The 8468-nt window shown below is 43.3% G+C and overlaps 1 protein-coding gene across 1 annotated transcript in view; it reads left to right on the top strand.

The window, feature by feature from the left end:
• The window catches only part of COL4A2 (collagen type IV alpha 2 chain), a 208468-nt gene that overhangs the window by 130463 nt on the left and 69537 nt on the right, over positions 1 to 8468 (top strand). Inside the window, exons 7-12 of the mRNA XM_017868195.1 lie at positions 960 to 1076; positions 2369 to 2440; positions 2901 to 2936; positions 3045 to 3107; positions 4840 to 4875; positions 6917 to 6958. Coding sequence (XP_017723684.1) covers positions 960 to 1076; positions 2369 to 2440; positions 2901 to 2936; positions 3045 to 3107; positions 4840 to 4875; positions 6917 to 6958 — 366 coding nt within the window. The remainder of the gene's footprint in view (positions 1 to 959; positions 1077 to 2368; positions 2441 to 2900; positions 2937 to 3044; positions 3108 to 4839; positions 4876 to 6916; positions 6959 to 8468) is intronic.

The raw sequence follows: 8468 nt of genomic DNA on the forward strand, positions 1-8468 counted from the left end.
AAAAAAAAAAAAAAAAAAAAAAAAAAAATCACTCTGGAATGTATGTTTGGTTTATTATCAAGAAAACTAAAAGTTTAACAGTAACTACACAATAACAAAGCATATAGCTAAATATCTATTGTTTAAAAAAAAAGCAAAACAAAACAGGCTGTGGCCAGGTAGTGCATAAATTATAGATTATTAACCCAGCCCCTGTAATCTCCTGGAACCAGCTTAATGCAGTGAAAATGCCCACAAATTTAACCTGAGTCTCTCTAGTCACTGCAGACACTTGGCTGTGTTGCCTTTCCCCACCCCCAGACATTTCAGAAAACCTGACATGCTTCATAGTCGTGTTTAAAATGTAAAAGGTTGTGTTTCCCAAGAAAGCAAACAAGAGGCAATCAGTTCTTTTAAATATGGCAAGGCCACTGATAAAATCACGTTGTGGGTTTAGGATGTGGATCTGTGAAACTCACGATCTAAAATTCAGTTGGGCACACCTGATAAGGACCTCCCTGTTATCCCTGAGAAGGAGGTAGCTGCTTCTGAAATCTCTCCTAGAATTTTTTAAATGTACCTTTACTTGTTTTCTACAGGGATAAGGACCTTCCTGTTATCCCTGAGAAGGAAGTAGCTGCTTCTAAAATCTTCTCTAGAATTTCTGAAATGTAATTTTACTTGCCCTGCTAATAGAGAGTCACTCAACTAGTAAGACAGAAGAAACCCCCAGTGTACTTCTTACCCAAGCCCATATAAAACAGAACTTTGCTTCGAAATCCTTTCCCTGCTTAGAACTATACCTTATGCCTTCACTGATTTAATCTTCCATTCATTCATTTGTTCACTTTTGAGGTGTCTTTTCCTTGGATTCATGCCGGGAATGTGGCTTATGAGAATATTTAAGACTTTTATCACACAGTTACATGGCAACTAGAAACCTGCTGGTTGGCTGATTCTCTTACTGCTGTCTTTCCCAGGGACACCCGGGGCAAGGTGGGCCCAGGGGAAGGCCCGGCTATGATGGCTGCAACGGAACCCAGGGAGACTCAGGTCCACAGGGCCCCCCCGGCTCTGAGGGGTTCACCGGGCCTCCCGTGAGTATCCCCACAGTGCCTGTGCTCCAGGGACAGGCAGACCCCTGCTAAGCCCTACCTTTATAACCTGGGGGGGGCTCCCCACTCATTATGGCCAGAACGGAAGCATAACTGCCTGTTGAGGCCCAAGACATGATGTTTCTGGATTCAAATAACTTCATTTTTCATATCCTTTAAATGTTAGATAGAAAATCGTTGTGGTCGATGTTGTTCACTCTCACAGTCTCCTAAGGTCACTTCATTTTCTCCCAGATTCTCATGATGAATAGTGGAATCGTAAAATGAAAATTAAAAAGCTGAAACCTTGACAGAATCCTGTCCATCACCATCCTTATCAGATTCTGAAATACTTTGTGATGTGGGAGTGCAGTTATTCTCCAGCAGATACAAGGCAGGAGTTTGTTTTTTAATGGAGGAACTTCTATATAGTCATCTGTTTTGTAGCCTCATTTATTTTTTTAAGGTCTTGGTAAAACATCCTGAAATATGTCTTCAGTAGTATGTTGCTACCTTATTTCCAAGAAAATCTTGCACATTCAGGGTTTTACTAAAATTTTGTTTGGTGAGACTTTTTATTAAAAAAAAACAAAACTAAAGTGGGGAGGGAGGAACAGTCATTAATCACCTTCATCACGTTTTCACCTGAAGCAAGTGGATTTCTTCTGCTCAGTTCCAGCTCCACCTGCCAGTTCCCCTTTCCTCGGCTGTTTCTGTTTTATGTGGTTCCATTTTTCAATAAACGACATCAACTTCTACTCTATATATCATCAATTTCATTATCAAGAAATATATCTATTACTTTAAGTGATTCTTATAGTAGATATTGAAAGGTATTTACACATGCAATATGTATATACCTACCGTTTATATTTGACACAATTCCAATTTTAAAGAATGACCCAGTATCTATCCCGCAAATAGGTGCTTGTGTTAATATGTTTAGTACACTCATGCCAAAGAAAGCACATAGTAGTAGTTATCAGAATAAAAATAACATTGGCATACTGGAGGGTTGGTTGCCAGAGATTCATTTGGGTTTTGAAAAGAATTTAAATCCTGAAGTATTTCTATTCTGACTCCAGGAAAGATACGATTGGGTCAATAGGAAATTAAAGGTGTCTCCCTTGTTGCTGAATATGGGGCTGGTGTTGAGAATAACCCCCATCAACCATAAGAACAATTAGACCTTGCCTACAAAAGTCAATGTTCCATCATCCAAATTATCATAGATGCACCGAATGTTAATGGACTTTTTTGTGTGTGTTTTCTTTTTACAATATACTGCTAATTAGGGGCCCCAAGGACCAAAAGGGCAGAAAGGTGAGCCTTATGCACTGCCTAGAGAGGAACGCGACAGATATCGGGTACGTTTGCAAGAGATGGGAGGGATAATGAAGGGACCCAGTGTAGATTCTCAACTAGCAAAGTTAATTGCCAAGTGAACTTTGCATGTAAGAATGAATGTACTGCAGGCATGCCTAGAATGGCAGCATAACCCAAGTCACATTGAATTTACAAGTCATCTTATTTCCGATCAGGATGTGTTCAATCTTATTTTTAATTGTGTGTTTATCTCTTTCCCATATTCACAATACTCCAAGCCAAGTTAGTATTTGTACTTAATGTTAGTAAATATTAATATTACTAAAATATATTCTGACTACATCACAATATTAGTAAAAATTAATATTAGTAAGTTAACATTACTAAGTCCTGATAGGGCTGATCTGTTTGATATGCTTATTTCCAACTCTGCAATAAAAGGTAACTAAACCTGAAGATGGTTAAAAGCTATCACTCTTAAAATTATTTCTTCTCCATTAGGGCGAACCTGGAGAGCCTGGATTGGTCGGTTTCCAGGTAAGTTTATTTTTATTAGACGAAATTCAAAGCAAAAGTTTAAGAGCTTCAGAACTCCAAGTACCAGTTTACCTCTCTTAAAAACTTTCTCTCGCTACCTATCCATAGGGACCTCCCGGCCGCCCTGGGCCTGTGGGGCAGATGGGCCCAGTTGGAGCTCCAGGGAGACCAGTAAGTACTGGGACACAGGTGCCGACTCTGGGACCATCGTCAGGTCATCCCTTCCAGATGCCACTTCTTTAGTGGTTGAATCCAGATGAGAGCTTTCAGAATAATTATGATGCTTACAGGTGTAGCAGAGAACATTAAAATGGACCATTCCTTGCCCACATTCTGCTGCTGTTAAGGTTGAAGAATAAGAACTTAAAATTATGGTCACCAGCTCAGTGCCAGTTATGTCAAATTTTGACTTGGTCCTGGCAGGGTGCCCTTCCATCCCCACCCCATACCTACCCAGTGACAAAGAGCCCATCATCCCTGGGCAAGGCAAACCAAAGTCCCACAGGTTCATAAGGAGGAAATGGGGTTGGCCTGTGCCACGCCAGTGCTAGCAGGCGTATCACACCTGGGCTCATTCCAGCAGGTGAGATACTGGCCATTGTTTAACAAAATGGCCCTAGAGGGCTCATTGCAAGTAGGGAAGAGCAGAAAAAGGCACTTGCTAAGGCTTGTGCAAGGCAGTTGCTAAGGCTTGTGCAGCTCTCTGGCCACTCCCACCGCTGCACAGTGACCTGGAAGGTGAACTGGCCACTGCGAGAGCTCCTGACTCTCTCATTCACCACATGTGCTAGTAATCAGATAAATAGGCCTTAACTTATACAAGGAGAGATCTGGGCTGCAGGTAAGAGAGACCTTCTCACAGGAAGCCATTGCTCAAGACCAAGACAAGCTATCAGGGGACACTAACACCAGTTCCTTGACAGATACTGAGGAAAAAAATGAAGTCATATATGTTTGGGGAGACTCAGTTAAACTAACAGTTGGGGGTGGGGGTACTTATGATTTTCTTCAGATTATAATAAATAACAATAATAATAACAGATTTTGTTTATACAAAGCAAATTTCCCTGGTGCTGTGAAAGTCATTTTCGCAAGTAGCCCCGTCTGTGAAAGACCTGGTCAGGGTGACTGAAATCAGGATCATACGAGACGCCCTTGCTGTTTCACTCCATTCAGTTGTCAGCTCAGTCACAGCACACATGCCGCATGCCTGGGTTTCATACTTTAAATGCACGGCTCAGAGAAGTCGGGCACAACAGATTGTACTTGCTAGGTCCTTAGCTGCTCTGACAGCTTTTGGTTCTTCACATGAGCCAGGCAGTCATCCACAACCCCCTCCTTATCCGCTCCTTTGTATCCACTTATTTGTACTTAAACACTCTTCTGCATCTGAAATGCTTTAATCCTAAGCACGGTGTTGACACTGAATGCTCTGCAGAAAGACACACCATGACATTGCAGATGGACTTTCCACCCTGCAGTGCCAGCCTGTAGATTCATTCTGTCCATGAACACTGGCCGAGCTACCAGGAAGAAGTGCCGCATGGAGTCTCCTGGGCACTCCCAGAGGAACTCAGGGAAACTGTCTCTGCAGTCACGGGACCTTGCAAAGGGATCAGAACAAACACAGAGAGGACATGGGTGAAGTCAAAAGCCTAAACACACAAAAGCAAAGCAGAAACAGCTGTCCGTAGACAGCCGGCAGATTCTGAGAACTGGAGCTGACCTGAGTCCCTCTCCCCCAGCATATCATCCCTGCCAAGCCAAATGCATCAGAAACCTCCATGCATCCTACACAATGTCCTAAATATACAGTAAATGGCTTTCCCAGAGCTTTCCAGCGGATGTTATCTGGGTCCTGGGGTAAAGAAAACAGTTTACACATTTCTTTGTATTTGTACAGGGACCACCCGGACCCCCTGGACCAAAAGGACAGCAAGTAAGTTGGTTTTGGGGGTTGAGGATGAGGGAAGTGGGTACTTAGGTGTTTGTGGGTCTGTTTTTTACCATAAAACTTCTTGGTTAACAACTATTTATTGTTTATATTATGATGAAAACGGTTTTGTAGGTTTTTAAGACTTAATGTTAAACTCCAAGGATAGATCCATGGTGCCTCTGGACATTAAAAAAGTGAATAGGTGGAATGATTTGTTGTTTGCAAATTAATTCCCACACACCTGTTGCTATATGAAAACCAAACTGATGAATATTTGATTGAAAATGAAGATTAGAACAATTTGGGGACAGCTCACATTTATTCAAGTGCATTGATTTACGAGAATGGACAAAACATAACTCTATCTGTTGTAGGGAGGCCAATGTCATTCTTCTTACCTGACTAGAATTAGATTCTACAGGAGTCTCGTGTCAGCCTCTAGGGATATATTCAGTGATAGTCAAGTTAGGCTAGAGCCCAAAGCTATATACTGTTTTCATCCCAGAAAGGTTATTAAATTGGTTGGAACACAGCAAAGTGGGTTGTTTGTTAGAAACTCAGAGGACAGAACTAGGGTTCCTTATGGTCTGGGAAAGCTGGATAAATGTCCAAGACAAACGAATGCAGTTAACAAGGGAAGTATTTGATCAAAATGCAACATAATTCAGAAATGCTGGGCTGCCAACGGGAAGCATCTAGGAACCTTTCCCTTGCCCTGTGTCCCAATGGAGGACGCGCCAAGGCCACACATTGCCATGCCTGCCCATTGCTGTGACCCCTGGTGACCACAGCTGCCACCGCCCATGCCCCCCAGGCTCCTGTCCCCTCTGACACGGCTTCCTGTCGGCTGGGGAGCTTGCGCAGGCTGCTGGACGCCCCACCGCCTGGCAGCCTGGAGCAGGATAAGATGGGCTCCAGGCCAAGAGCAGCAGAAATAGGACCGGGTGGCCGGGGTGAGGAGGCAGCAGCCAAGCCCTGAGCCCAGGCGTGAGCCTCAGATCTCCCCTTGCTGCAGCAAACATAAACAGCCCTCCTCACCCCTGACCAAGTCACTTCCTGGTGACTTTTGACGACCAGCTCAGGAGGCAGAGAGGGACCGTGGGGGACTCACACAAATTGCATTCTAATCTAGCCTGGCTGTGTTTCTGTGCTTTGATTTCAGCTCCCTGCCAGGTGGGGAAGAAGCAAAAGGCAAAAATTCATTGAAGGCTTTGTTTTTATTTTCAGAAAATATCTGGACATTGGAGGGGGTGGACGGTAGACTGCAGAGAGAGAGAGATCAGATAGGGCCTGAGTGACCCTGCTGTCACTGTGGGAACACGGAAACCCTGGGAAAGAAGCAAAGCTTTGGGGAGTAGAAGAGGACTGTGCCTATGATGTGCACAGATTTGTCATCTTGCTTTTTCTATGCACGAATCTTAGAGGTCAGTGTTGTCAGTCCTCCCACACGTGGCGACTGAGTTCATGAAATTATTAAATCCTACTGTGACACTGGGCCTACCTTTGCTTCTTAAGCAAAAGGAAGACAAAAAGACTGGAGAAAGCCCAGAGAATCACCCAAAATCATTATATTCTGATTGATTTTAAATTTCCAAAGATTATTAAAAAGATAGGTAAAGTTTATATGAAATGAGGATTATTTTGCCAAAATGAGAGAAGACTGAGCCAGAAGAAAAGACGAATCATGGTCTTCAAATGCAGAGTCCAGGGAGTGAAACGGGGCTGCTTCCTCTATCTACAGGGGCCAGAACCCAGGGACATGCTCTTAGACTACAGTCTGCAGAGACCAGGGACTCACGATTGAGGGCCAGCACCACCTGGGGTCCAATCTCAGCTCCCACTCATTCACTCTGAGGCCTTGGTCACCCGATAGGACAAACTGTCAATTCGTTTCTACAATGCAAAGCAAGAATATTATGAAAATACAGTTGCTCAGTAAAGTTGCCGATACATAGGTCTTGGGTATCTTTTTCTAAGAAAAATAATTTTATTTCTCTGTGATTATTAGCTTTTTAAAACTTACAAAAATTATTTATCTTTTCAGGGCAACAGAGGACTTGGTTTCTACGGAGTTAAGGGTGAAAAGGTAAAGGGAGCCTGGTCAATTCCCGCAGAGGCATGCAGCATTTCTCAGCCAGGAAATAAATCATTTTCATTACTAAGTTCTATGCTGTAAAACTTTTACCTTGAGTTGGTCTGCAGACAGACCATTTGCGTAGGGAAATAATCATTGCAAAGTGCTAAGTTGTCACCCACATGCCAGTGATAATTCTGCATCAACAAGACGGTAAACATGGACCATCTAGGCTAGCCGAGACTCTGACACAGAGACGTAAACTCAGCTCATCTTCAGCAGGTGGAGGTGAGGACATACCATTGAGGGCATCTTCTTATGTGTGGAACCCAGAGGTGATCGAGGGGACTGAGACTAGAACCAGAGACTGACATGGAGCCATCACAGGGACCAGGGGATCTCAGGGACCAGCCCTGGTAGGCCACAAAGCAGCCATAAGGACCATGTGGCTTTTCTCCTTAGAACAGTGAATCTTAGAACAGTGCTAAGATTCAAAGACCTCATGACCTTTGAGAGGAACGTGTGAGATCACATGCACGACAGGCTTGACGCAGCGCCCACACCCCGCAAGCAAAACCTCACCAACACAGTCCCATTGCGTTCACCACAAAAGCCATGTACTCACTGGAAAATAGACCCGTCCCTTGGCCTCATGACTGGAACATTTCTATTTTGTTTTCCATTCTGCTTTTTGATGGAACAGCACAGAAAGTTGAATCAAGTCCTGCTCATGTTTGAAGAGGAAACTCTTCCTTCTTTACATTAATGCCATAGAAGAAGTCAGGAAAGAACAATTAGCAAGAGAGGGCTTCTGGGGAAAAAAGAAAGAAAAACATTGAAGATCCAAACACATAAAAATGTATAGCCCCATACGATGAAATATAACAACATAATAAAATAAAAACGAGAAATCTGGGAAGAAATCATTGGTGGGAGAAGAGAATAGTCCTGCTGAATGTAATGGAGATTAAGTTAGAGTCTACAGTCTACAAAGGGCTTATGCAAATAATTAGCAAAGAACATCAGGGGCCCAACAGGTACAAGGGCGGAGAACAAACAGTTTGGGTATTTTAAGATGCGCTATTAGTGGACACTCAGCGTGCACTGTGGAGTATCACTTTCTGCAGCTGATCCATCATCCCCGTTTACTGCTGTCCATGTTATGTGATACCCGGGCTTAGACTTGTATGATATAGTTTAATGTGGAAACAAAGGAAGAGACAATAATGTTCTTTTTGTGTCCATTTCTGGGAGGTAAAGCCAGAATATTATGCAAGGATAGTTGTCCAGTAATGTTTTAGATAGATTGGTTTCACCATCTGCGCACCACATCAAAAAGCGTTTTCTGCTAATGATAAAAATGCAAATTAAAGCAATCTTGGGGTATTATACTTATTCAAGATTGCTTTTATTATATAAAACATCTTTAGGCCGGGCGCGGTGGCTCAAGCCTGTAATCCCAGCACTTTGGGAGGCCGAGACGGGCGGATCACGAGGTCAGGAGATCGAGACCAATCTGGCT

The sequence above is a fragment of the Rhinopithecus bieti genome, unplaced genomic scaffold, assembly GCF_001698545.2.
Source record: "Rhinopithecus bieti isolate Rb0 unplaced genomic scaffold, ASM169854v2 scaffold_3734, whole genome shotgun sequence".
Taxonomy (NCBI): domain Eukaryota; kingdom Metazoa; phylum Chordata; class Mammalia; order Primates; family Cercopithecidae; genus Rhinopithecus; species Rhinopithecus bieti.